The 26215-nt window shown below is 43.8% G+C and overlaps 1 protein-coding gene across 1 annotated transcript; it reads left to right on the forward strand.

Annotated features, from left to right (window-relative positions):
* Positions 1 to 1050: 1050 nt before the first annotated feature.
* On the forward strand, positions 1051 to 21141 carry LOC144691044 (interleukin-18-like). The gene is made up of 4 exons (XM_078559060.1): positions 1051 to 1124; positions 9069 to 9218; positions 15617 to 15774; positions 19488 to 21141. Exons 1-4 carry the CDS (start codon positions 1061 to 1063, stop codon positions 19701 to 19703), a joined length of 588 nt encoding a protein of 195 aa, XP_078415186.1. The 5' UTR covers positions 1051 to 1060; the 3' UTR covers positions 19704 to 21141.
* Positions 21142 to 26215: the final 5074 nt, after the last annotated feature.

Consider the following 26215-nt stretch of genomic DNA (forward strand, 5'->3'; position numbering starts at 1 on the left):
TTGTCTTTGCTGCAGAGAACAGTATCTATTCCCCTAACTACGCTATCCCCTATTACTACTTCATTTCTCTTTTCTCCCCCCACCACTTGAATGGCACTCTGTACCACGGTGCTGTGGTCAGTTCGGTCATCCTCCCTGCTGTCTGTGCCTTTGTCCACACCGGGAGCAAGAAACTCGTACCTATTGGACAAGAGCACTGGCTGAGGCTCCTCCAAAGCTAAATTCTGGACCTCCATACCTGCCTCACTCACAGTCACACCCTCTTGTCCCTGACCATGGTCCAAATTTGATGTAATTAATCTAAGGGGTGTGACTGTCTCCTGAAACACAGCGTCCAGGTAACTCTCCCCCTCCCTGATGTGTCGCAGTGTCTGCAGCTCGGTCTCTAGCTCATCAACTCTGAGCCAAAGTTCCTCGAGCAGCCAACACTTGCTGCAGATATGGTCACCGTGGATCACACTGGCATCCACCAGCTCCCACATATACTGCATCTGCAACACATCGCCTGCACAGCCATCTCTATCCTATTTAATTAATTTGGATATTAAATATTTTAAAAGTGAATTTCTTAACTGTACTCTTCAGCTGTAGTAACATTTCCTGATTTAAACCACTTGGCTAATTAAAAGAGACACAGAAGAGATACCCACAAATCACCTATCTGTTTTGCTATGAGGTCACACTTCAGCTCTGACGGGTAGAAGCAGGTTGAAGGGGCTCTCTGCCGCCGGTTTTTATCTCCCACCACCGCTGCCCTTCTTTTCAGGCCTGATCCTTGTGTGCTGAGATTGTGATGACTGAGATTATACGCTCAAAACTGTGGAGTGGGTACAAAATCCAGGCCAACATCCAGTACAGTATTGAGGGGGGTGCTGTGTTGTTGGAGGTGCAGTGGATTCTCTTCCACTCTCTGTACTTTTGACTCAGATGCATGTCTTCTTTGCATGGACTCCCACCACTTTGTGAAAAAAAAGGTTTAATTATCAAATTCAGAACGGGAACAAAAAAAAAATTCAGTCTTATTTTGCCTTTATTTTATAGATTATAAATCCCACCTGAGATGGATAACGAACATCTTGAACTGAGCCTTTTGGAATTTAGCAACGGGGTTCCAATCTTTAAAGGTAAGGTCAACTTCCATCTTTTAATAGTAACATAGCAAAGTGTATCATTCTTGTAGTTTGTGGTTAATGCCATTGTAACGTACAATCTGAACTTGAGAGAGTAAGAAATCACAGAAGTAATTCTACTAGAAATCACAAGGGTAATTTTACCAGGCCCTGGTCCTTGTGAGGCAGGAGAGTATGTTGCATATTGACCTCCCATCCTCACCTCCAATAGCAAATGTGAGCGGCTCATGGATTTCTCCGTGGAGGCTTTCGCACTGTTTTCACACCCCACGATCTATGCTTGCTTCCCCCCCTCTCTTCTCACCCCCATCAACGACTAGACCTTCAGCCGCCTCAGCCTCACACTGTGCAACTCCCTCCCCTCTTCTCCATCCTACTTTAAAAACCTCATCAAAACACACCGTGTGGTTAACATCTCCTAACTCTCCCACCCCGGCCCTCTTGCCCATTCTGTTATTTCCAAGACCCTCTGACCATGTCTAGCCAGGTACCCCACGGAAGTGGAAATTTCACAACCTTAACCCCCTCGTCTATTTCTGCTTTTTATATTTTAGTGGAAGGATGGGAAGTGTTGCTGAATGGGGCACCTGCGCACCCCCCCCCCCCACCCCCCCCCCCACACACACACACAGGGCACCCATTGCCAGCTTGTGTGGTCTTCGATTATGGTGCACATACCAATGTTGCATCTTGAGCATCCCAGCAGTCTTTTTGGCTATCATGGAAAATTTTACATCATTGAAAATTTTCAATGATGTAACATCCATTTTGTGTTTTCCCGCCATACTCTTTTTATAGTTGATTTCTGCACGCTATTGTACCACACAATGGTGAATCAGATCAGTTTCAGAAAAGTTTCTTTTGAGAAAAAGATTTTAAAGAAAGCTGAGAGAAAATGAGAACCGAGAAAAATGGTGATGTAATCGTTTGTTGAGAAGGTCAGACGTCCCCCGTGTGTTAAGATATAAACATTTTCTGGTAGCCGATAACTTCATTGAGCTTGACTCTGGGGAGAGCACAGTTCAGGCGAGCTTTAAGGTTGGTGGCAACTGAGAAGTACACCCATGATGACATCAAATGGTGAGTTAGGAAAAAAAAACGAATGATTTTTTTTTACTGAATCTATTACAATGGCAGAATATTGAGGATTGTATGGGTACAACTGCAGTTATTTTCAAGCAGAGCAGAGAAATGCTGGGTTATAAGAGTACTCTTTGACAAGTATATATAAGGAAGTTGATTTAAATGAATTTTCCTCCTCTTAAGCTTCAGGGAAGTTTGTTTGTTCATTCTCTCATATTTCTGTCAGTGGCCAGCTGCTTCCCTTATTCTGTCACATGACAAAGTACAAATCTGTGAATAGACTTGTAAATCAAGATTGTTTCCAATTTCCTGGTAAGGGAAATGTATGAATGTAGGACAGCAGTAATTCCTTCCCTGGAGAGAACCGAGATTTGTAGAAACATTCATTAGTTCAGTAAATACAATAATCTTGATATATATTAATGACCTGGTCTTTGGTGTATAGGGCCCAATTTCAAAATTTACAGATGATACAAAACTTGGAAATATTGTGAACTGTGAGGAGGGTAGTTTTTTTTTTATTCGTTCATAGGATGAGGACGTTGCTGGCTAGGCCAGTGTTTATTACCCATCCCTAATAGCCCTTGTTCAGAGGGCATTTAAGAGCCAACCACATTGGGTCTGGAGTCACATAAGGACGCCAGATTTCCTTCCCTAAAGGACATTAGTGAACCAGATGGGTTTTTACAGCCGGCAACGGTTTTGTATTGAATTCAAATTTCACCATCTGCCGTGGTGGGATTCAAACCCAGGTCCCCGGAGCATTACCCTGGGGCCCTTGGAATACTAGCCCAGTGACAATACCACTACACCACCACCTCCCCTTTTGAAGTGCAGAACTTCAAAAGGACTTAGATAGGTTGCTGGAACGGACGGAGAAGTGACAGGTGAAATTTAATGCAGACAAGTGTGAAGGACACAGAGCCAATATAACATAAAGGGTACAATTCTAAAGGGAGTGCAAGAGTGGTTGAAGATGGTAGGAGTGGTTGACAGCATGGTTAATAAAGCATAGAGTATCCTTATCTTTATTAATAGATGCATAAAGTACAAAAGTAAGGGAGTCTCATGAGGAAAGGTTGAGCAGGTTGGGCCTATATTCACCGGAGTTTAGAACAATGAGAGGTGATCTTATTGAAGTATATAAGTTTCTGAGGGGGCGTGTCAGGGTAGATGCTGAGAGGATGTTTCCCCTGGTGGGATCTAGAACTAGGGGACACAGTTTCAAAATAATGGGTTCTTCCATTTAAGACAGGGATGAGGAGGAATTATTTTTCTCAGACAATCATTACTGTTTGGGTTTCACTTCCCCAGAGAGCAGTGGATGCTGGGTCATTGAATATATTCAAGGCTGAGTTAGATGGAGTGTTAATCTACAGGGGAGTCAAGGGTTATGGGAGGCAGCTAGGAAAGTGGGGTTAAAGCCACAATCAGATCAGCCATAATCTTATTGAATGGCGAAGCAGGTTTGAGGAACCGAATGGCATACTCTTGCTCCTATTTCCTATGTTCTTATGATCTTATTATATCAAACACTTATTCAGCCTTGACTGGAGGATTGCTTCCAGTTCTGAGAGCCACACTTTAGGAAGGTTGTGAAGGCATTAGAGAGAGTGCAGAAAAGATTCACGAGAATGGTTCCTGGCATGAAGAAATTCAGTTTTGTTGATAGACTGGAGAGGCTAGGACTGCCCTCCTTGGAGAAGAGAAGGTTAAGAGCAGATTTGATAAAGATATTCAAAATCATGAGCGGACTGGACAGAGTAGGTAGGGAAAAACTGTTTCCATTAGTGGAAGGATCGAGAACCAGAGGGCACAGATTTAAGGTAATTGGCAAAAGGAAGCAATGGCAACATGAGGAAAAACCTTTTGATGCAGCGAGTGGTTAGGATCTGGAATACACGGTGGTGGAGTCAGGGCCAATTGAAGCTTGCAGAGGGAACTGTGTTGTTATCAGAAAAGGAAAAATGTTCAGGGCTGTGAGGAGAAAACAGGGAGTGGCACAATGTGAATTGCTACTTTGGAGAGTCAGCACAGACACGACAGGTCAATGGTCTCCTTCTGTGCTGTAACCATTCTGTGATTCTGCACAATTAATAAGAATCTAACAAATTGAAAGAGGAAATTGGCAATTCAGCAAAACCTAACTCCTAAAAGTTATGCGGATTGATATATATACAATACATATATAAATATATATATCGTGGTAGACTGCTCTTTATTCAAATACGTCCAAGCTGTAGGTGACTTTGTCATCTTGCATAGGTCCTGTCTTTACTGAAGAGTCCAATGCGGGATCAGCATGGATGTTCACAGAGTTCATGTTGTCATTATTGGTGCTTGGTGGAAACTTCGGCAGCCACCTCTAGCCTTCCTCTGGGCACGGTGGATGTTGTGAGTTTGACGAAGATGGTCCTCGAAACATACTGAACTAAATTTCAGCGTTTGCCTCCACAAGCCTGCAGCGTTTTCCTAGGAAAGGTAGTCTGTAATGCAGAAATTTGTAAGGCTCTTTTTTTAGGATTTCCTTGTTCGGTTGCACTGACCACCATGACGTCATTAACCCTGAGTCAGTTCTCCATAGAAGATCTACTTGGCAACTCTGTAGTTATCTATGTGGGGGGCTCAGCCTGCCCATCTAAGTTGAATTTCTGGAGGTGGTCTCCAGTGTTGAGCCCAGCACGATTGTCAAATGGATTAGTGATAATGGACCCTCCCATCTAATTATAATATTATACAATATTCATAATAACTGAGTAAACCTTGTATTTTGGTGCCATTTCTTTGAGTTTTAGCAGTATAAATATTTTTGAAAAAAACTCCTCTCTCTTGAACAAGTCTGAACTCACCTGGCATCCACCACCACCAGTCTTGATAACTCTAGATCTAGCGAACAATCCTTGTGCTGCTCTCATAGAAACATGGAAACTCGGAGCAGGAGTAGGCCATTTGGCCCTTCGAGCCTGCTCCACCATTCATCATGATCATGGCTGATCATCCAACTCAATAGCCTGTTCCCACTTTCTCCCCATATCTTTTGATCTCTTTTGCTCCAAGAGCTATATCTAACTCCTTCTTGAAAACATACAATGTTTTGGCCTCAACTACTTTCTGTGGTAGCGAATTCCACAGGCTCACCACTCTCTGGGTGAAGAAATTTCTCCTCATCTCAGTCCTAAATGGTCTACCCCATCTCCTCAGACTGTGAGCCCTGGTTCTGGACTCCCCCACCATCAGGAACATCCTTCCTGCATCTACCCTGTCTAGCCCTGTTAGAGTTTTATAGGTTTATATGAGATCCCCCCTCATTCTTCTGAACTCCAGCGAATATAATCCTAACCAACTCAATCTCTCCTCATATGTCAGTCCCGCCATCCCAGGAATCAGTCTGGTAAACCTTCACTGCACTCCCTCTATAGCAAGAACACCCTTCCTCGGATAAGGAGACTAAAACTGCACACAATGTTCCAAGTGTGGTCTCACCAAGGCCCTGTATAATTGCAGCAAGACATCCCTGTTCCTGTACTCGAATCCTCTGGCTATGAAGGCCAACATACCATTTGCCTTCTTTACCACCTGCTGCACCTGCATGCTTACCTTCAGCGACTGGTGTACGAGGACACCCAGGTCTCATTGCACATTCCCCTCTCTCAATTTATAGCCATTCAGATAATAATCTGCCTTCCAGTTTTTGCTACCAAAGTGGATAACCTCACATTTATCCACATTATACTGCATCTGCTATGCATTTACCCACTCACACAGCTTGTCCAAATCACACTGAAGCATCTCTGCATCCTCCTCACAGCTCACTCTCCCACCCAGCTTTGTGTCATCTGCAAATTTGGAGATATTACATTTAGTTCCCTCATCTAAATCATTAATATATATTGTGAATAGCAGGGGTCCCAGCACCAATCCCTGCGGTACCCCACTAGTCACTGCCTGCCATTCAGAAAAAGACCCATTTATTCCTACTCTTTGTTTCCTGTCTGCCAACCAGTTTTCTCTCCATCTCAGTATACTACCCCCAATCCCATGAGCTTTAATTTTACACACCAATCTCTTATGTGAGACTTTGTAGAAATCCTTCTGAAAGTCCAAATAAACCACATCCACTGGCTCCCCCTCATCAACTCTACTAGTTACATCCTCGAAAAATTCCAGTAGACTTATCAAGCATGATTTCCCTTTCATAAATCCATGCTGACTCTGTCCAATTCTGCCACTGTTTTCCAAGTGCTCAGCTATTAAATCTTTTATAATGGACTCCAGAATTTTCCCCACTACCGACGTCAGGCTGACTGGTCTATAATTCCCAGTTTTCTCTCTACCTCCCTTTTTAAATAGTGGGATTACATTAGCTACCCTCAAATCTGTAGGAACTGTTCCAGAGTCTATGGAATCTCGGAAGATGACCATCAATGCATCCACTATTTCTAGGGCCATTTCCTTAAGTACTCTGGGATGTAGATTATCAGGCCCTGGGGATTTATCGGCCTTCAATCCCATCAATTTCGCCATCACCATTTCCCTACTGATTTCTTTCAGTTCCTCCCTCTCACTAAACCCTGTGTTCCCCAACATTCCTGGTATGTTATTTGTGTCCTCCTTTGTGAAGACAGAACCAAAGTATATATTTAGTTGGTCAGCCATTTCTTTGTTCCCCATTATAAATTCCCCTGTTTCTGACTGTAAGAGACCTACATTTGTCTTCATCAATCTTTTTCTCTTCACATACCTATAGAAACTTTTACAGTCAGTTTTTATGTTCCCCGCAAGCTTACTCTCGTACTCTATTTTCCCCTTCTTAATTAATTCCTTCGTCCTCCTTTGCTGAATTCTAAATTGCTCCCAATCCTCAGGTCTGTTGTTTTTTTTAGCCAATTTGTATGCCTCTTCCTTGGATCTAATACTATCTCTAATTTCCCTTGTAAGCCATGGTTTGGCCACCTTTCCTGTTTTACTTTTGCGCCAGACAGGAATAAACAATTGTTGCAGTTCACCCATGCACTTTTTGAATGTTTGCCATTGCCTATCCACCATCATCCCTTTAAGTAACATTTCCCAATCCATCATAGCCAACTCGCGCCTCATACCATCGTAGTTTCCTTTATTAAGATTCAGGGCCCAAGTCTCAGAATCAACTACGTCATTCTCCATCTTGATGAAGAATTCTATTATATTATGGTCGCTCATCCCCAAGGGGCCTCACACAACTAGATTGCCAAGTATTCCTTTCTCATTACACAATACCCAGTCTAGGATGGCCTGTTCTCTAGTTGGTTCCTCAATGTATTGGTCCAGAAAAACAATGCGTATACACTCCACGAATTTCTCCTCTATGCTTTTGTTACTGATTTGATTTGCCCAATCTATGTGCAGGTTAAAGTCACCCATAATTACAGATGTTCCTTTATTGCATGCGTCTCTAATTTCCTATTTAATGCCATTCCCAACATCATCACTACAGTTTGGGGGTCTATATACAACCCCCACTAACGTTTTTTGTCCCTTCTCAGCTCTACCCATATAGATTCCACATCGTCAGAGCTAATATCTTTCCTCACGATTGCGTTAATTTCCTCTTTAACCAGCAATGCAACTCCATCGCCTTTTCCTTTTTGTTTGTCCTTCCTAAATACTGAATACCCCTGGATGTTCAGTTCCCATCCCTGGTCACCCTGCAGCCATGTCTCCATAATCCCGACTATATCAGTGCTCCTCCATGAGTGCTTTCTTCTGAGATCAGATAGCCAGCCCACTCTGCACGTGTGGCGGGCACCTGCCACTACCACCACCCACCAAGTCCACCTCCAGCAGCCGCTCATTTGTGTACTGCTGACCCCCTGGAATGACTCCATGGACCTCGAAGGGTCTGCGGACCCCTGTTTGAGAAACACTGGTGTTGGAAAGAGTTGGAGGAAAGACAAGTTTAATCAGGAGGTAGAGGATGAACGATTCTGAGCTTAGGTTTTGAAAGCCTGAAGATTACAGGAGGATGGGAAGACTGAGGGAGATGAGGATTTTCACAGTTTTAAGATGCTGGGAAAGCCACGTTTCATGTAATGAGTCTTGATTTCCACAGAGTAAGGACACGAGGAGAAACCCTTGACCTCAGTGAAGACTTTACTTTGATCAATGTAGTCAAATCCCTTCATAACTTTGGAAACTTTAAATGGAATTTTCAAGAGAAAGCAAGTCCAACTTAAAGTATTCACAGTGCAAGAACAGGCCATTCAGCACAATGGATCCATGTTGGTGTTTAGCTCAGCATGACACTCTTCGCATCTCTCTTCATCTAACCCCATCAACATATCCTTCTATTTCTCCCTCGTGTGCTTATATAACTTATCCTAATTCACCTTTGCTATCCGCTTCACTACTCTTAAACTGCCCTCCTAACAAATTCCAACACCCAGAATAGTTTTTGTTGCTTCCCTATTAAACATCTCAGTAGCAATATTATCCTTGCTATGAATATGTTACAAAAACTATGCAAGGTATTGCAAATCCTTGCATTCTTTGGATTGGGTGGGGTGGAGAAGGAACATATTTCTCAAACTGATTCACTAACTCTGATTTTCTTTGTTTTCCTTTGTTTATGTGATGATGTGGCTGATATTGAACCCTCTTCACTCACACAGATTCCAGAAGTATCAAGAATGCAGTGCATTCCATGTCACAACAACTCGCTGCGTTAAAAAGCTTGCCTCGCGTCTCTCCTAGCTCTTTTACCTTCCCTTTATTAAATGTTTGATCCTGATCAATACAGCTATAGTCAAGACTGTCGTTCTGACCTTGATTAACACCGCATTTCACACTTGTCTTTGTTTTTGTCTTTTCTAACTGTAGGCAGCGAGGTCGATTGCTTTAAAAAATACGATAGAAGCAACCATTTGAAAGTTATCAAAAACATATACGGCGAGAAACTCATGGTGCACTGTGATGGAGAGGCCGAGCCAGTGCCAATCTTTGAGCATCGCACGTTTCCTGAAAAGACAGGTTTCTATATTGTCTTCACATTTTTTAACCCTGCTGAATAGGGATCGCATCATAGAATCATCCGGCACAGAAGGAGCCTGTTAGGCCATTGAGCCTATCCCAGCTCTCTGGAAAGAGCTATCCAATCAATCCCACTCCCCTGCTCTTTCTCCATAGCCCTGCAAATATTTTCCTTTTCAAGTGTTTATCCAATTCCTCATGACAAGTTATTATTGAATCTGCTTTCACCACCCTTTCTTGCAGTGCATTCCATGTCAAAACAACTCGCTGCGTTAAAAAGCTTGCCTCGCGTCTCTCTTAGTTCTTTTACCTTCTCTTTATTAAATGTTTGTAATTGATCGTGTTTTTTAGAGTCTGTTAGATGAAGTGATTATTTACACAACTGCATATATTTCTTTTGAGCAGAGGTCCAGTCCTCTCGTTTCCCCTTTCTGTTATGAATGTACTAATACACATTTGACTTATGTAAGTAGAACAAAACCATTGCTTTTAATCCCCTCCACAAACTCTGTTTCCTCATCACCAACTCCATCCCTCAGATGGACTTACGACTCATGTCTTCTCAACCACCAGGAATGCCAACTTCCACCTCCATAACATCGCCCGGCTCCCCACCATCTTAGTTCACTTTAGCTTAAATCCTTGTCTATGCCTTTGTGACCTCCAGATGCAACGGTTCCAACTCATTCCTGGCCAGCTTCCCATCTACCATTCTCTTTAAATTGAGCTCATCCAAAATTCTGCTGCCCGCATCCTAACTCGCATCAAGTCTTGTTCATCCATCAACCCTGTGCTCACTAACCTACAATGGCTCCTATCTGGTAAAGCCAACATTTAAAATTTCTCATCCTCGTTTTCAAATCTCTCCATGGCCTCACCCCCTCCCTGTCTCTCTAATCTCCGCCAGCCCTCTGAGATACCTTCATTCCTTCTATTCCAGCCTCTTGCACATCCCTGATTTTAATCACTTCACCATTGACAATGCATTCAGCCACCAGGGCCCTAAGCTCCCTCATAAAATAAGACACTCCTTTTTTAAGACACTCCTTAAAACCCACCTCTTTGACCAAGCTTCCGGTCACCTGTCTTAACATCTTCATACTTGTCTCTGTGTAAGTTTTCAGCTGATAAAACTCATGTGAGGCATCTTGGGACATTTTACTACGTTAACAGTGCTATATAAATGTACTGGCATTGTATTTTCCATTTGCCACCTTTCTCAAATACATATCCTTTTTCACTCTCTTTCCGTTGATGAACTTGCCAACCTATGAATTCCCATCTGTTCATCTTATGAAACAGGAAATCCTGGGCTGTTGAACCCAGAACCTAAAACCCAGCCTAGTGAGTGTTGAGAGACCATATTTGACCATGAAAGTTTTCACAGTGGGGTTGAGTCCGTTCCGCACCTTCCTCTCTGTGAGACGCTGCTGCCTATTGATCAAGAGTTGGTTTGCTGCCTTACTAAATATGCCAAAACCAATTGTAGTGCTCCCTAATGGTGCCTCAGCTGGTATAATACAGGCTAATATGTCTTGAGCTGAGAGTCTCCTCAACCACATGAATTGGTTGGACATTGCATTATTTATAGGTGAGCTCTCAACTAATGTTTGCACAATTCAAGCTGTTAATTTCCCCGCTACCCCACCCCCACTTGTTTTCTGGCTACAGGCTTCTTCTTACATAGGATTACATCATATTTACAGCACAGAAACAGGCCTTTTGGCTCAACAGACCTACCCTAGTATTTGTGCTCTAAATCCTCCTACCCTGCTTCATCTCAATCTGCCAGAAAATCTTTCTATTCCTTCCTCCCTCATGTAGTTGTGCAACCTATCCTTAAATTAATCTCTACCTTCTGCCTCAGCTACACCATGTGATATAGTAGCAAGTTCCGCATTTTCAATTTTCACCACTCTGTGGGTAAAGATGATTTTCCTGATATTGGATTCATTAGTGACTACTGTATATTTTGTAGTTTTGCAACCCTCCCCCCCCACCCTCCCTCAACATTAGTTCTAACACTGATGCTGCAGCTAAACAGCCAGTCTGATCATTGGAGTGTAAAAAGAATCTCCTCGAGAGGAAATAATATCAAGAATTGTTGTTAATTTTGCTGAACCTTTAATTTAAAGGGCTGGAATTGCCACAGGGCACTTCTGCATTTTCAGGGGCTCACCTCTAGCTCATTCAGCAATACATCACAGTGCTGTTTCATCAAACACTATACTTCTGCCCAGTGATGCAAGTTACTGCAAGGCACATAAAGCGTGGGAGAGTTAAAAGGAAAAAAATACTTCCCTCTTTGTCAGACGAAGATACGAGGAGTGAACTTTGGATTACCCTAACATGGAGCCAGGCCAGACATAATGGGTTGAATGGTCTCCTTCACTGCTCTGCATGGTCACCAGTGCAGGGTTGGATCTGCATTCTGATCAGTATAAAATGTTTGTGTCAAGCCCAAAGTTATCCATCATGTGTGAAATTCTTTAGGATGTTAAATTTATCGGAAGGCAGCTCCCCTACTTCACCAGTTCAGAGATTCTTCAGTGACAGGGTAGGACCCTGTGCCTGAACACGTAAATGAGCCAAAGTTGATGGTCTCTACGGGCCTGTCTGAAGCAGAGTTTTTTTTTCATAAAGTGCTGAATCTTGCTATTTCTGTTATTATGGCCTCGCCCCCCTCCCCATCTCTGTCATCTCCTCCAGACCTAAAACCAAAATGGCCAGTTAGTAATTGGTTTCAAATACTCTCTCAGTCGAATTCTCCAGCTACTCCTCACCTCTCTTTCATTTCACACATTCTCTGAATTTAGGTTCAACGTCCATCTCAGCTGTTACTGTGCTCTCAACCAGTGTTGCTGTATTTCTGCAGAAAGTCAATGAGTCCTTTGATGTGTGCGATAGCCACATCAAGCTGTATTTGCCTGGATTCAAGTGTCTTGTTTACAGCTAACATGATGTCGTATCACACAACCATTGCAAACAGAAATTCAAAATTTTCGAGTTCGTAGTTGACCAAGGACTCAGCCTCACTTCTAACTTTTGAGTTGTCGCATTCTTCAGCAACTTTAAGCAAGACGGTGCCTGATATCACTTACCAAAACACAAACAAAAATACCTGGAAAAAACTCAGCAGGTCTGGCAGCATCTGCGGAGAGGAACACAGTCTCACTTGATATGACCTGATGTCACTTGCCTGGTAACAGATTGCTTATACACTCTATACCTGACACTCCCACCTGGTTTCTGACAATGGCTTTGGAGTTAGAGAGGGAGCATTCGCTCTCAATATTTGTCATCTAATTAGTTGAAGCTGCAAATATATTGTAAATTCACTGTACAACTCCAAAAAAAATGTCATGGCTTTAGAACTACACTTTGCCATATCTCCCAATACCAGATTGAAGTTGTGGCAGCCACATGGAGTGAAAAGGGCTCAGCGGTTGAGTTGAAGGATGCTTGCCTGCACATCTGGTTTCTGTCCGTTCTTACTTGCCCCATTGTCGTATCCCTGCCCCCCAAACCCCCCTTACAATCTATAATATAGAGGCCAAGTCCATCCAGCGCAGCCACGAGGGAATCTGACAGTCCTTCTCCGCTTTTGTCTTGAACTGGAAGAAAATCCACAAAAATTCTCCCTTCCCTTCACTTCTTCCGAAGTCATGTCAACGTGACGAAGCACAAGGGATGTCCTGCTCTTGGTGACTCAGGTCAGGAGTGCAAGTTAAGAATAACCGCAAAGTATTTTGCAGTCTTCGCCTTTTCAATAATGTTTTTCTTCATTTGCAAGGCCATCATGGACATTAGCTTGAGTTTGTCCGAGATAATGGTCATGGATTTCTTCCTTTTTGATGCGTCGGCTATAATACGTGTCAACAACGATTGCCAATGTTTCTCCTCCTTGTTTATTTCTCTCTGTGCGGACTCATCATCCGCTGCCTTCATTGCAGAGAATCTTCGCTTCATTTCACTCCACTTTGTTGTGTTTTGAACATGCTCCTTGGATAATTTGAGAGATTGCAATGCTTCCAGTCACTGCAGCCTTCCTTTACTAATTTGCATGCCGTTTTGGAGCCGCACACTTTGCAGGAGAAGCAAAAATAAAAGCTACATCAGCTTTTCTTCAAGTACACCGGCCAATTTCTTTCAACCCTTTCTCCACTTGGCACGCTCCATGTGGATACATCTTCTGAAAGGTTTTGATTCTCATCACACTTTGGAAATACATAGTCACTACCAGTTACTTTCACAGACCCTCTCTCTCTCCACTAAAATGTCTTATCCTCTTGTTGTCCAATAAATCTGGCCATTCTGCTGGACCATACATTTCTTCTCCTGTGGAAATAGTGTCGGAAGTATTAGCTATTTAAGCAGCCTGTGTACATTTTGCACTAATGTCCTCTTCCTCAGCCGCTGGAGTGCATTCATTCAGAATTTTCCTCACTAGCCTAAACACTTGAACTTTTCCAGTGAACCTTTGAGGGTCTTATCCATTTCTTCTCTCTCCTTTTTTTTCTCTGCCTCTTCTCTGCATCCGAGCTATATTTTCTCCACTTGTCTCTGTCTCTGCTTAGTGCTAACCATTATATTCTAAATAACAATGGGGCCACTCCTTGGCGTTCATTAAACCAACGCCTTCAAACTACACTGGAAACGAAAGGTCGCACACACTCAAAGGTCATCCAATGTGGTGGGGTCCCCAAAGTGCGGAGCCCGAGGCGGTCACCCTGATGTGCCAGACCCTAGGGATGGCTCACTCCCATTTCAACAGAACAACTGCTTAGACATCCATTGAATTGTGTCCAATCCTGGACGTTGGAGGTGAAGGCCCTTGGTGTATTTTACTAAACTGGTGCTAGGGATCGAGCAGCTAGGGTTAGAGCAGAGAAGGTTCAAGGGAGGAGTAATAGAGGCATTTAAAATTGAGAGTTCCGATACAATGGATGGGGAGGAACTATTTTCAGCAAGAGGAGACTTGCTGGTCTGAGGGCGCAGAGGTAAAGCCAAATGGCAAAAGAGGCAGAGGAAAGAGGAGAATTTTTTGTTTTGCTCATTGAAATATGACGATTTAAAATGTGCTGTCTGAAAGGGTGGTGAATAGAGATTCAATCATAGCTTTCAAAAAGGGAATTGGGTAAATACTTGGCTATATACCTTCCCTATGTCTCTTTACATCGCTTTCCTCCTTTAAGATGCTTCTTAAAACTCACCTCTTTGACCAAGCTTTTCATCGTCCAACCTAATATCTTGTGTGGCTCAGCATAATATTTTGTTTTATAATGTTCCTGTGAAGCGCCTTGAGGTATTTCATTATGTTAAAGGCGTTATATAAATACAAGTTGCGCGGCTATGAGGAAAGAGCAGGGGAGCCAAACTAATAGGATAACTTTTGTAATGAGCTGGCATAGGCATGATGGGCCAAATGGCCATCTGCACGACATGATTCTATGAACTGGCGAATCGATGAGCTCTCAGAGCTTAAAAGACACTGCAAGTTGTGCTCAGGCGCGTCCCCATAACACACTTCAGAACTGCATTGGTGGGAACCTGTGGCTAGCCTGGAAAATTCTAGAAAAGTAGAAAAACGCTCGTATAAATAGGCACTTTGAAAAAGAAAAAGAAATTCACAATAATCAAGTTGTTTACATTATGGGCAACGTTTTCTCCCCGTCGGGGGTGGGTGGCGGGGGGGGGTGAGATGTGTGGGAGCGGGCGCCGAGTGGGCAGGTTCCCGATCGGCACCCAATTGGGGGCCGTGCCGCCATTTTACGTGGTCGGGCCAATGAAGGGAGTGGGGATTCCCTGCGCCGGGAGTGCACTCTTTCGCACATGCGCACAAAAGAGTGCACAGATCTCCCTGACGTAAAGTGCTGCCTCAGGGAGATTGCTGGAAGTTTCAACAAATTTTTTAGAAGTGCCAAAAAAAAAATCCTGGCATGGACGTGTCCCCTCATGTGACACTGTCACACGAGCTGGGACATGTCATTGTCTTTTATTTCGACATTTGGGAAACATTTAAAATCCCTCATGAAAACCTCACCCCGCCCGTGGGTGAGATTTCATCTTGTTTCTGAAGCCCGCCAGGGCTCCCGGCCTGCCCGCCAACCCTTAGGCTGGACGGGCAGGTCCATCGATGACCTCAATTACTCCATTAATGGCCTGAAGTGGCCGTTGACAGGTCGGCGGGCGCGCAGCAGACTTGGCACCGCACCTGAAAATGGAATGACGCGGGGCGATGTCGGGACGCCCACTCGATGTCAACCCCGCCTCATTTTACGCGTTGGCGAGCAGGCCCCGCCCCCCCCCCGCTCGCCTTCCAGAAGACGCAGCCCCTATGAAACAACATTCATACCATGTGGTTCCAGAAATAACTAACACCTACTTACTTCAAACAGGGAATGAAGGCACAAATTTTAATCTGGTGCTCTACCGAAAAAAGCTGATCAGACAAACATCGCACGGTCTCCCGATAGTATTCCAGATTAAAGTTTCTGGATCCGACTATCACATGTACTGCACTGAGGAGGGAAACAGAAAAGTCGTGAAGTTTAAGGTAAATATAATTGGCATTTATGAAACACTTTTGCATAATAAACATCCCAACAGGCTGCGTAGGAGTGTAATCAGATCAAAAATTGACACAGGGACAAAGAGGGAAAAATTCAAACAAAAGCTTGGTCTGAGAGGCAGGTTTTAAGGTTGTCTTAAGGGAGGAGGTGGAGAGGTATAGGGAGAGAATTCCAGAGCTTAAGGCACAGGAAGCTGAAGCCAAGTCGTGGGGCTAAGGAAGCAGAGCATGTTCAAGAGGTCAGAATTGGAGGAGCACAGGGACCTGGAAAGGTTACAGGGCTGGACGATGATAGAGGAATGGAAGGGGCTAGCTGGTGGAGTGTATTCCCTAACTAGCCTTAACACTGGGGGCTGGGGTTTCCAAACCATGGCTTCTTTGCTCATATCCATCGTGAGTCCTGGCAACTCACCGTCCCTGCATTCTGCTCCAGAAATACAAAAGGAAATGCAGCCAGTCGCCACGAACATTAATGGGTGTGCGTAAGGAAGGTGCAGAATGACTTCAAACGAACAAGGAGATTGGGAGAGGTTCAGATCTGGAAAAAGTGAGTTAGAGGCTGATGTGAGCAGACTAGCCCTCCCCCCCCACTTTCCCCCTCCCCCTCCCCCTACACACAGTAAATAATGCATGGAATGGATTTAACAGGTAGGTAATCATTGAAGAAACATTTGGATACTATTATGCAGCCTGGAGACTGTTTAATGAGATAAAACGGAATGAATGGCCTCTCTGATCTGTTTTAGAAGTGAAATCAGGAAGCACATCTTCCACAAAAAGGGCGGTGGAAATCAGGAACTACCTTGATTTCTTGGGTCATCAGATCGAATATGAGTAAAATATTAAATTTGCTCTGGATGCTGGACTTTTTATTCTGTACGTCAGCTTCCATGTGGTGGCTCAGTAGGATTTTCCCCTTATGAAATGACCTGGTGCAGTCAGGCCTGCTGCTGCACATTATTAACACGAGATAGAGATCGATAAGCTCCTCGTACAGATCCGCCAGCTGTGGCTCAGTTCATAGCACCCTCGCCTTTGAATCAGAGGGTTGTGGGTTCATGTCCCACTCCCGGAAACCAAGAACTGTGAATGTACTCGAAAGAGTTACGTTCTGTGACTGTTGATAACTCGAAAGAGTTACAGCATCATTACCTTATTGAAGCCATTGGAAATTAAAGGGCCAGGTCTTGCTGGTAGGTAATCCTGTCCTTAGGATGCACATCGTTAATGTACAAATTCATCAGCAAGTTTAAGGGAATTAAATTATTCCTGCATTTTGTAAACTCTTCTTCGAGGTTTAAAAAAATGTCAAATTTAAGGTTAAGTCTTCTCGTTTTATTCTTTCCTTCTCTGTTTCTCTTTCTGCATCTCTTTTGACTTTAATTCGCTTTATTTTCTTCTTTGTTGCTCCTGTTTCCTTCTCTATCCTTAAACATTATTGTTTGGAAGTACAGAACTTGAGTATTGCTGAAAAAAAGAGACATGTTGAAGCTTTTTGTCTTGCACTCATCAGGTCACTTCACAAGTAGACCAATATAAGGGGAAAGCAACAATTTATACTGTATGCAAAAAGAGTGCTGATTGGTTGGCAAGTGGACTCTGATTGGTAGAGATGTTGCCCTGGTGAATGGACCAGTGACAGTGACTGACAGTTAACTGCCAAGCTTTTTCTGAAATTTAAACCAGGCAGCTTGACCCTGGTTGGTCAAGGCATTGCCCTGAGGAATGAGTCAGCGAATGGCTGTCACTCATTTTGTTTCATTGAAACAGGCGCAATGTGTGTACATGTTCTTTCTGTCTGCAAAGAACAGGGTCCTGTGTATTAATGTATATAGGTTCCAGTAGATGCAAATGCGATCCCGACTGACAACCTTAAATTGGTTGTCAGCATAATTCTAACCACACTGAGGATTATTTTGCAAATGTTGTCCAATCTCAGAATCACATCTAATGTTGGACACTGTGTTTTGTGTTTTGCAAGCTTGGGCTGGTTGGGTACAGTCTGTACTTTGCTCATTGCGAAAAGATGGCTCGTGCTGTTTGATATGATCGATCAGTCTTTGGGATGTACGGCCTACATACCTAGCATCACACTGACACTGAAATTCATCTAGCACGTTACTCATTTGTGCGATAGGCAGAACATCTTTTTGGCTTGATGGCAGCATCCTGTTAGTGACGAATACCACTCCTGTTGCTACTGCATAGTAGCAGCTTGAAACAGCTGGCTTCACCTGTTGCTCGAATCTTTGAGACAGATTACCCTGGAAGGGCAAGGTGAGGGAGAACTGGGTACCTTTCAGAGCCGAAAATGACAGCCTTAGGCCCGTTCATAAGTTGGCGTGGTATACAGCGTGAAATGATCCGATCAGAGTAGCCATTATCCCGCAGGGTGCCTTTGATGCCCCTATTTCAGCATCAAGCTTGCAGGGTGAGAAAATGGCTTGGGCCCTATTTACAAGGTTGCTGATAAGATCAATCTTATAGCGCGTGGAACTGTAAGAATCCCAATGCGTATATTGACCAGTGAAAGCAAGTTTGTGGTAAACCATGGTAGAGAATCCTCTGGCAGATTTCTCAACTAATACATCGAGCCACTGGAAATTAAAGGGCCAGGTCTTGCAGGTAAGCAACCCTGTGCTTACGATATACATCGTTAATGTACAAATTCATCAGCAAGTTCAGGGAATTAAATTATTCCTGCATGTCGCAAACTCTTCTTGGAGGTTTAAAAAATGTCAAATTTAAGGAAAAGCCTTTTCTCATTAATTTGGCTGCTCCATTTCAAAGGTTAATTTGAGCACAGGATGGAGCCCGTTAAGACATGTAAGGAAATTGTTACATGCAGCTGTGGATTTTAATATAACGAACGTATCATCCACATATTGAAAATGTACAAGGGGTAGGAGGTTAGGTGTCTTTCCATCAAAGACACATTTCTCATGGAACCCAACAAAGATGTTTGCGAGAGCTGGGCCTAGAGGGGATCCACGTATGTACGGGCTGACTAAGACACACAAAATGATGTTCCTTTATGCCCTATCTTATCCATGACCAGTTCTGCACAGCGTGAATTGGCCAAATGGTTGGGTGAATTGTTACAACCAGTTTTGACCAAGTTTTCCACATACACAGTGAAGGATTCCTTCATATTTGCATAAGCCATACAGCCCCTGCATATTGACAACAATCCTATGTCCGTATGCTCATTTGACATTACTAGCCTATTCACCAACGTTCCACTTAAGGAAGCCGTAGATATTTGCACTGAAGCACTATACCATGGTGATCGAGACCCACCACCATTGCATGAATTAGTATTCATTGAACTTATCAATTCGTGCAGTTGAGTTTGAGTTCGGTTTTAATGACACCATTTATGCCCAAATAGATGGTGTTACTATGGGATCCTCTTTAAAAGCTTCGACATGTCTTTTTTTTCAGCAATAGTAAATATCATTGGTTAAGACTGCTGGTCCCGTCATTTATCGAGGTCCCATTACACCCCCCCCCCCCCCCCCCCCCCCCCCCAAATATCACTTCTATTTGATCTTCCAGTGAGTTATGGTGCAAAAGTATTTTTGCGATAAAGGACATAGAAAGCAGTCTAACCAACAGCAAAACCTGAAGAATTATTTTTGTTTTGCTCAGCAAAGTTGAAACAGCAATTTAAAAAAAAAAAATGTGTTTGTGTTTAGAAAGGCATCGCTCCAACAACTGTGAAAGAAAGCATGAAGAACATAATCTTTTACCAGCAGAAATTTGACCACACATGTTTCAAATTTGAATCTGCATGGGCGTGTGGCTGGTTCCTGTGTACTGAGGAAACAAACAGTCTTCACACTGTCACTCTGAAGAAGGAAAGGGAGGAGAATGATGAAATGATAGCCATCTGTTTGGATGATGTACCATAAGCTGCCTCTCCTCTTCATGTCATGTGCCATGTCTCCATCCACTCTGATTATCTTGTGGCTTTGTCCAGTTGTAATATTGTGTTGCTGTGTTTGCTGATGCTGCAGCTACAGCGAGCCCACTCCCCACACGTGCAGTGTCAGTGCCTGTGAGCTCAGCGGCAACAACGTACCAGGCAGCTGCTGGTGGGGAAGGGAGGGAGTAGCACAGGGAGCAGCGAGCGGCCGCAAGGGAGAATAGTGGGGAAACAGTGAGGGATATGTCAAAAGAACTGGGATGGGGGAAGAGGGGCCACAGGAGGGTGCGGGGTGGGACAAGTGGCAAAGGAGCCACCGGATGGAGTGGGGGAAATGGCAAAGGAGCCACAGGAGGGAGCAGGCTGTGGGCAGCAAAGGTGAGCCAAGATTTCAGGAAGCAGATGGTAGCGGGGGCGGGCAGATGCACAATAGCGATGGAAGCAGTTGGAGAATCCATGCATGCCCGGACAGACAGAATGGGAGCCCACCCCTAAAGCAAACTGGGGAATCAGGTTAAGGGATAAGTCGGACGAGTTTCAGTGGCTGACACTTAAAGAGGTATTTCATATCGCTCAGCAAAGATACATTCCATTGAGAAAGACAGACTCCAAGGGAAGGACACACCATCTGTGGCTAACTAAGGAAGTTAAAGATAGTATTCAAATTAAAAGAAAAAGCATACAATTCCGCCAAGATTAGTGACAGGTCAGAAGATTGGACAGAATCTAAAATGACTAAAATAATAATGAGGAAGGTGAAATTAAGAGAAAGCTAGCTAGAAATATAAAAAAAAAACGATAATAAGAGTTTCTACAGGTATTTAAAAAGGGAAAGAGTAACCAAGGTGAGCATTGGTCCTCTAGAGAGTCTGGTGAATTTTTATTGGAAAACAAGGAAGTAGCAGACGAATTGAACAGATATTTCACGTATGTCGTCACTGAATAGGATACAAATAACATCCCAAAAATAATTTTGAATCAAGAGATGAGAGGGAGGAACTTAAAACAATTACAATCACCAGGGAAAGCGTACTGAGAAAATTATTAGAATGAAAAGCTGGTATGAGCCCAGGTCCTCGTGGACTTCATCCGAGCGTCTGAAGGAAGTGGCTGCTGAGATAGTAGATGCATTGGTTTTAATATTTCAAAATTCTCTAGATTCTGGTAAAGTTCCATCAGATTGGAAAATAGAAAATGGAACTCCTCCATTCAAGAAAGGAAGGAGTCAGAAAGCAGGAAATTACAGGCCAGTTAGCTTAACCTCTGGGATCTATTTTTAAGGAAGCTATGGTGGGACACTAAGAAAATCTCAATACAACCAGGCAGAGTCAACATGGTTTTTTGAAAGGTTCAAACATGGAAAAGAGCTGAACTCCCGAGGGGAGGTGAGAGTGACTGCCCTTCACATCAAGGCAGTATTTGAATGAGTGAGGCATCAAGGAGCCCTAGCAAAACTGGAGTCAATGGGAATCGGAGAAAACTCTCCACTGGTTGGCATCATACTTAGGGCAAAGGAAGATAGTTGTGGTGTCTTGGGCTCAACCATCTTCAGCTGCTTCATCAATGACCTTCCCTCCATCAGAAGTGGGGATGTTCGCTGATGATTGCGCAATGTTCAGCACCATTCACGACTCCTCAGGTACTGAAGTAGTCCATGTGCAAATGCAGCAAGACCTGGACAATATCCAGGCTTGGGCTGACAAGTGGCAAGTAACATTCACGTCACACAAGTGTCAGGCAATGACCATCTCCAACAAGAGAGAATCTAACCATCACACCCTTGACATTCAACGGCATTACCATCACTGAATCCCCCACTATCAACATTCTGGGGATTACCATTGATCAAAAACTGTACTGGACCAGCCATATAAATACTGTGGCTACAAGGCCAGGTCAGAGGCTAGGAATCCTGTGGCAAGTAGCTCACTCCCTGACTCCCCAAAGCCTGTCCGCCATCTACAAAGCACTAGTGTCTCCATTGGGTGCAGCTCCAACAACACTCGAGACGTTTGACACCATCCATGACGCAGAAGCCGGCTTTTGATTGGCACCCCATCCATAAACATTCACTCCCTCGACCATTGACGCACAGTGGCAGCAGTGTGTACCATCTACAAGATGTACTGCAGGTACTCACCAAGGCTCCTTGAATAACATCTTCCAAACCCACAGGGCAGCATGTGCATGGGAACACCACCACCTGGAAGTTTCCCTCCAAACCACACACCACCCTGACTGGGAAATATATCACCGTTCCTTCACTGTCACTGGGTCAAAATCCTGTAACTCCCTCCCTATCAGTACTGTTGGTGCACTTAAACCACATGGACTGCAGCAGTTCAAGAAGGCAGCTCACCACCACCTCTCTTCCAGAGGGGGATAGAGGCAGGGTTAATTAATATTTTTAAGGCAGAGATAGATAGATTCTTGACTAACAAGGGAGTCAACAGGTATAGTGGACAAGCAGGGAAATGGCATTAAGGCCACAATCAGAACGGCCATGAATGATGCAGCAGGCTCAAGAATGGCCTATTCCTGCTCCTAATTTGTATGTTCTGATTTCCTTTTCCTGTTTCGACAGTGGTAGGAGTTAATGATGTAGGCTTAGGAAACACAGCAATTGACACAAAGCAAGCTGCCACAAACTAGTGTGATAATGTCTATTTAATCTATTTAACGTTGTTGCTAACTAAGCCAAATTGAATTCAGATTGACATCTGAGGCTACAGTTAGACTGGAGCTAAAAAAACCTGACAAATATCTTCCATCAGCTGTTTTGTGTTGTCAACTGACACTTGCCACTTTTGAGAGTTGAGCCAGAGCATGACTGTCAGCCAAGCCCACTGAACCAAGCTGCTCTCTCCTGTCAGTAGGTTTTAATGGCAGGAAAGCCTCCTCAGCAATGTGTGCTTTCTTGTAACATTAAAACTTGCCGTTCAAAAATCTAGATTTTAGAATGGAGTTAGTCTACAGCCAGCTTATTTAAATGGGGAGAGATTACAGAAGTTAGTTTTTCGAGGTGGTTTCATCTCACTTAGCTTTAGTACAGTTTGGGGTGAGATGCAGAGCTGACAGTATTACTTTTGTATTGCTGAAGAAAAGAGAGATGTTGAAGCTGTTCATCTTGTACTCATCGGAACCTTTCGCAAGAATACCATTGTAAGGGGAAAACCACAATTTATATTGTGTGAGTGGCAAGTGGGCTCTGGTAGAGGCATTGCCATGGTGAATGCGCTAGTGATGGTGAGTGACAGTTAACTGCCCAGCTTTGTTCGAAAAACCAGGCAGCTTGACCCTGATTGGTCAAGATATTGCCCTCAGGAATGAGTCAGCGAATGGCTGTCACTTATTTTGTTTAGCTGAAACAAATACAGTGTGTACATGTTCTTTCTGTCTGCAAAGAACACGGCCCTGTGTATTAACATATGTAGCTTCCAGTACACGCATACCTTGGCCGTCCAGGGTAATCAGAGGCAGACAGGGCCAAAAGTGACAGCCTTCGGCCCGTTCATGAGTTTGCAGGATATACAGCGCAAAATGACCTGATCAGGGTAGCCATTATCCCGCAGGGTGCCTTTGATGCACTTATTTCAGCATCAAGCTTGCATGGTGAGCAAATGGCTCGGGCCCTATTTACAAGGTTGCCGATAAGACCAATCTTATAGCGTGTGGAACTGTAAGAATCCCAACGTGAATAGTTACTAGTAAATGGTGGTGAACCCCCTGGCAGATTTCTTGACTAGTGCGTCAAGGGAGGGGTATTCATTTGACTGCTCCATATCAAAGGTGAATTTGAGCACAGGATGGAGCCCATTAAGACTTGTAAGGAAATTATTACATACAGCTGTGGATTTAAATATAGCAAACGTATCATCCACATATCAGAACTATGCAAGGGGTAGGAGGTTACATGTCATTCCAAAGAGACATTTCTCAAGGAGCCCATATAAGATGTTTGCGAAAGCTGCACCTAGAGGGGATCCCATGGCAACTCCATCTATTTGGGCATACATGGTGTCCTGTTTAAATCGGCAGTGTGCTAATAATTACACTGACAGCCAATTTAAGATCGTCAGTTGGGCTCATTGTGGTGTACTGGAAGCTACATATATTAATACACGGGGCCCTGTTCTTTGCAGACAGACAATGTACACACATTGCACCTGTTTCAGCTAAACAACATAAGTGACAGCCTTTCATTGACTCTTTCCTCAGGGCAATACCTTGACCAATCAGGGTCAAGCTGCCTGGTTTAAATTTCAAACAATACTTGGCAGTTGTCTGTCACCATCACTGGTACATTCTCCATGGCAATGCCCCAAGCAATCAGAACTCTCTTCTCATGCAGTATAAATTGTTGTTTTCCCCTTATATTGGCATTCCTCAAAGTGTCCTGATGAGCGCAAGACGAAATGTCTTTTTCAGCAATACTCAAGTTCTGTACTACCAAATGACTATTACTTTTGGTGAGATGGAGACCTGACACTATTACTTTCCCTTGCTAATGCATTGATGCCAAATGCGGCAGTATTGGGACATACAACACTTTGGAAATAAAAACTTTTCTATCCAGCTTTTTTTGTGCGGCCTTTTGTTAACAGTGAACATTTGGACCAAGTTCATCTGAAGTGTGTTAACCAAAACAACATGGTATAAAGCAGGAAAGGAGGGACAGCAATGATATACAGAACAGCATCCACTTTAAAGCATTCTACAATACTATTATGTGCTGGCTTCTAACCAAAGTTCAGGGTTAGGACATCACCTGTTTTCTTTGATGCACTAAACAAAGGTGAAGCTTTAATCAAGCACTGACACTCTGGAAATGACACAGAGGCTGCTTGATGTTTAGGCTTATCAAGTAACTTAAACAATGGGGCATAATGTGTGTTAAACAAGTGGTGCTAGGACAGAAGTGAAGGTGACTTGGATGGTGTGTACTTCAAGTTTCAACGACAATGCTATTTTGGTGTGACTGGGTTCTTATGCCGTTTTTTCCCACCCACATATACGTAACCCACACAATCCTCAAGTTGCAATGACCCATCTGATGAAAACTGAGGAGAAAATTAAAGCTGAACCCAATCCCATCCACCATCCAAACTTCCAGCAGTTCCCAATGGAAGTGTGGATGAGGAGAAATTAAATGACAAAAGGGCTGATTGTGCAAGGCAAGAGGTGATACGTATAGAAACAAATCAGGCCCCCCGCCCCGAGAGAGTGTGGAATAGCAGAGATTGGAAACTACAGCAATCTGGCTGTTAATAGGAAGTCTAATGGACCTCAGATTGATCCTGCATCCCTGACTTGGTTCTAGGTAAAGGTCTCTTTATTGAGAACATTGATCACTGCCTCCTACGGCAAACTCAATTCCTACCTTTGACCTCCGAGCCTAGTGAGCAGCTTCTGCTTCTCGCCTGTTAACTCTCAGCATTTACAGACACGTGTGTAATTGACAGCCTACTGGACAGCTTAGGAAGACATCAAACTTACGACAGCTCACAAACCATAAGGGGTTACAGATTATCTGTAGCCTGGTCACTATGTCAGGTTTGATGACAAAACAAAACCAAAAAATGCTGGAGGCACCGGTCAGGTAGCATCTGTGGAGAGTGAAACACTATTAATGCTTCAAGTTGGTGGCATTTCATCAGAACTATTAACTACTCCTTGTTCTGATAACGGAATTTTCCCCAAAGAAATCACAGACTCAAGAATAGCTTTAATGCATTGTTTTTCCCTTCAGCTCACTTCTATAGCTTCTATAGAGTTAAGGCAGCCTGCAGAACCACAAAAGAGCTGCAAGTGAAGAAACAGCCCTAATTTGCGGCCTATGACACATTAAAACAGTACAGGTACTTTGCAATTTAAGTCCAGTGGACCCCTCCCTCTGGATTCTTACCTGCTCTTGATCTTTTCATTGAGAACTGTCGGTGTGACATCAGTCGTCTCAATTTCTCTGCTCCTCTCACCCACTCTAACCTGTCTCTCTCTGAACTTGCTGCACTCCGTTCTCTCAGGTCCAACCCTAACATTGTGATCAAACCCGCTGACAAGAGTGGTGCTGTTGTTGTCTGACGCACTGACCTCTACCTCGCAGAGGCTGAGCATCAACTCACAGACACTTCCTCCTACCTCCCCCTGGACCATGACCCCACCACTGAACATCAAGCCATTGTTTCTCGGACTGTCACTGACCACCTCCTCTGGAGATCTTCCTTCTACAGCTTCCAACCTCATAGTCTCCCAGCCTCAGACGGCCCGCTCCTACCTCCTACCCAAAATCCACAAACAGGACTGTCCCGGCAGACCGATCATGTCAGCCTGTTCCTGCCCCATGGAACTCATTTCTTGCTATCTTGACTTCATTCTCTCTCCTTGTCCAGTCTCTTCCCACCTCCATCTGCGATTCCTCTGACACTCTACATCATATCAACAATTTCTAGTTCCCTGGCGCCAACCACCTCCTCTTCACCATGGATGTGCAATTCCTCT

This window comes from Cetorhinus maximus, chromosome 2 (genome assembly GCF_964194155.1).
Source record: "Cetorhinus maximus chromosome 2, sCetMax3.hap1.1, whole genome shotgun sequence".
NCBI lineage: Eukaryota > Metazoa > Chordata > Chondrichthyes > Lamniformes > Cetorhinidae > Cetorhinus > Cetorhinus maximus.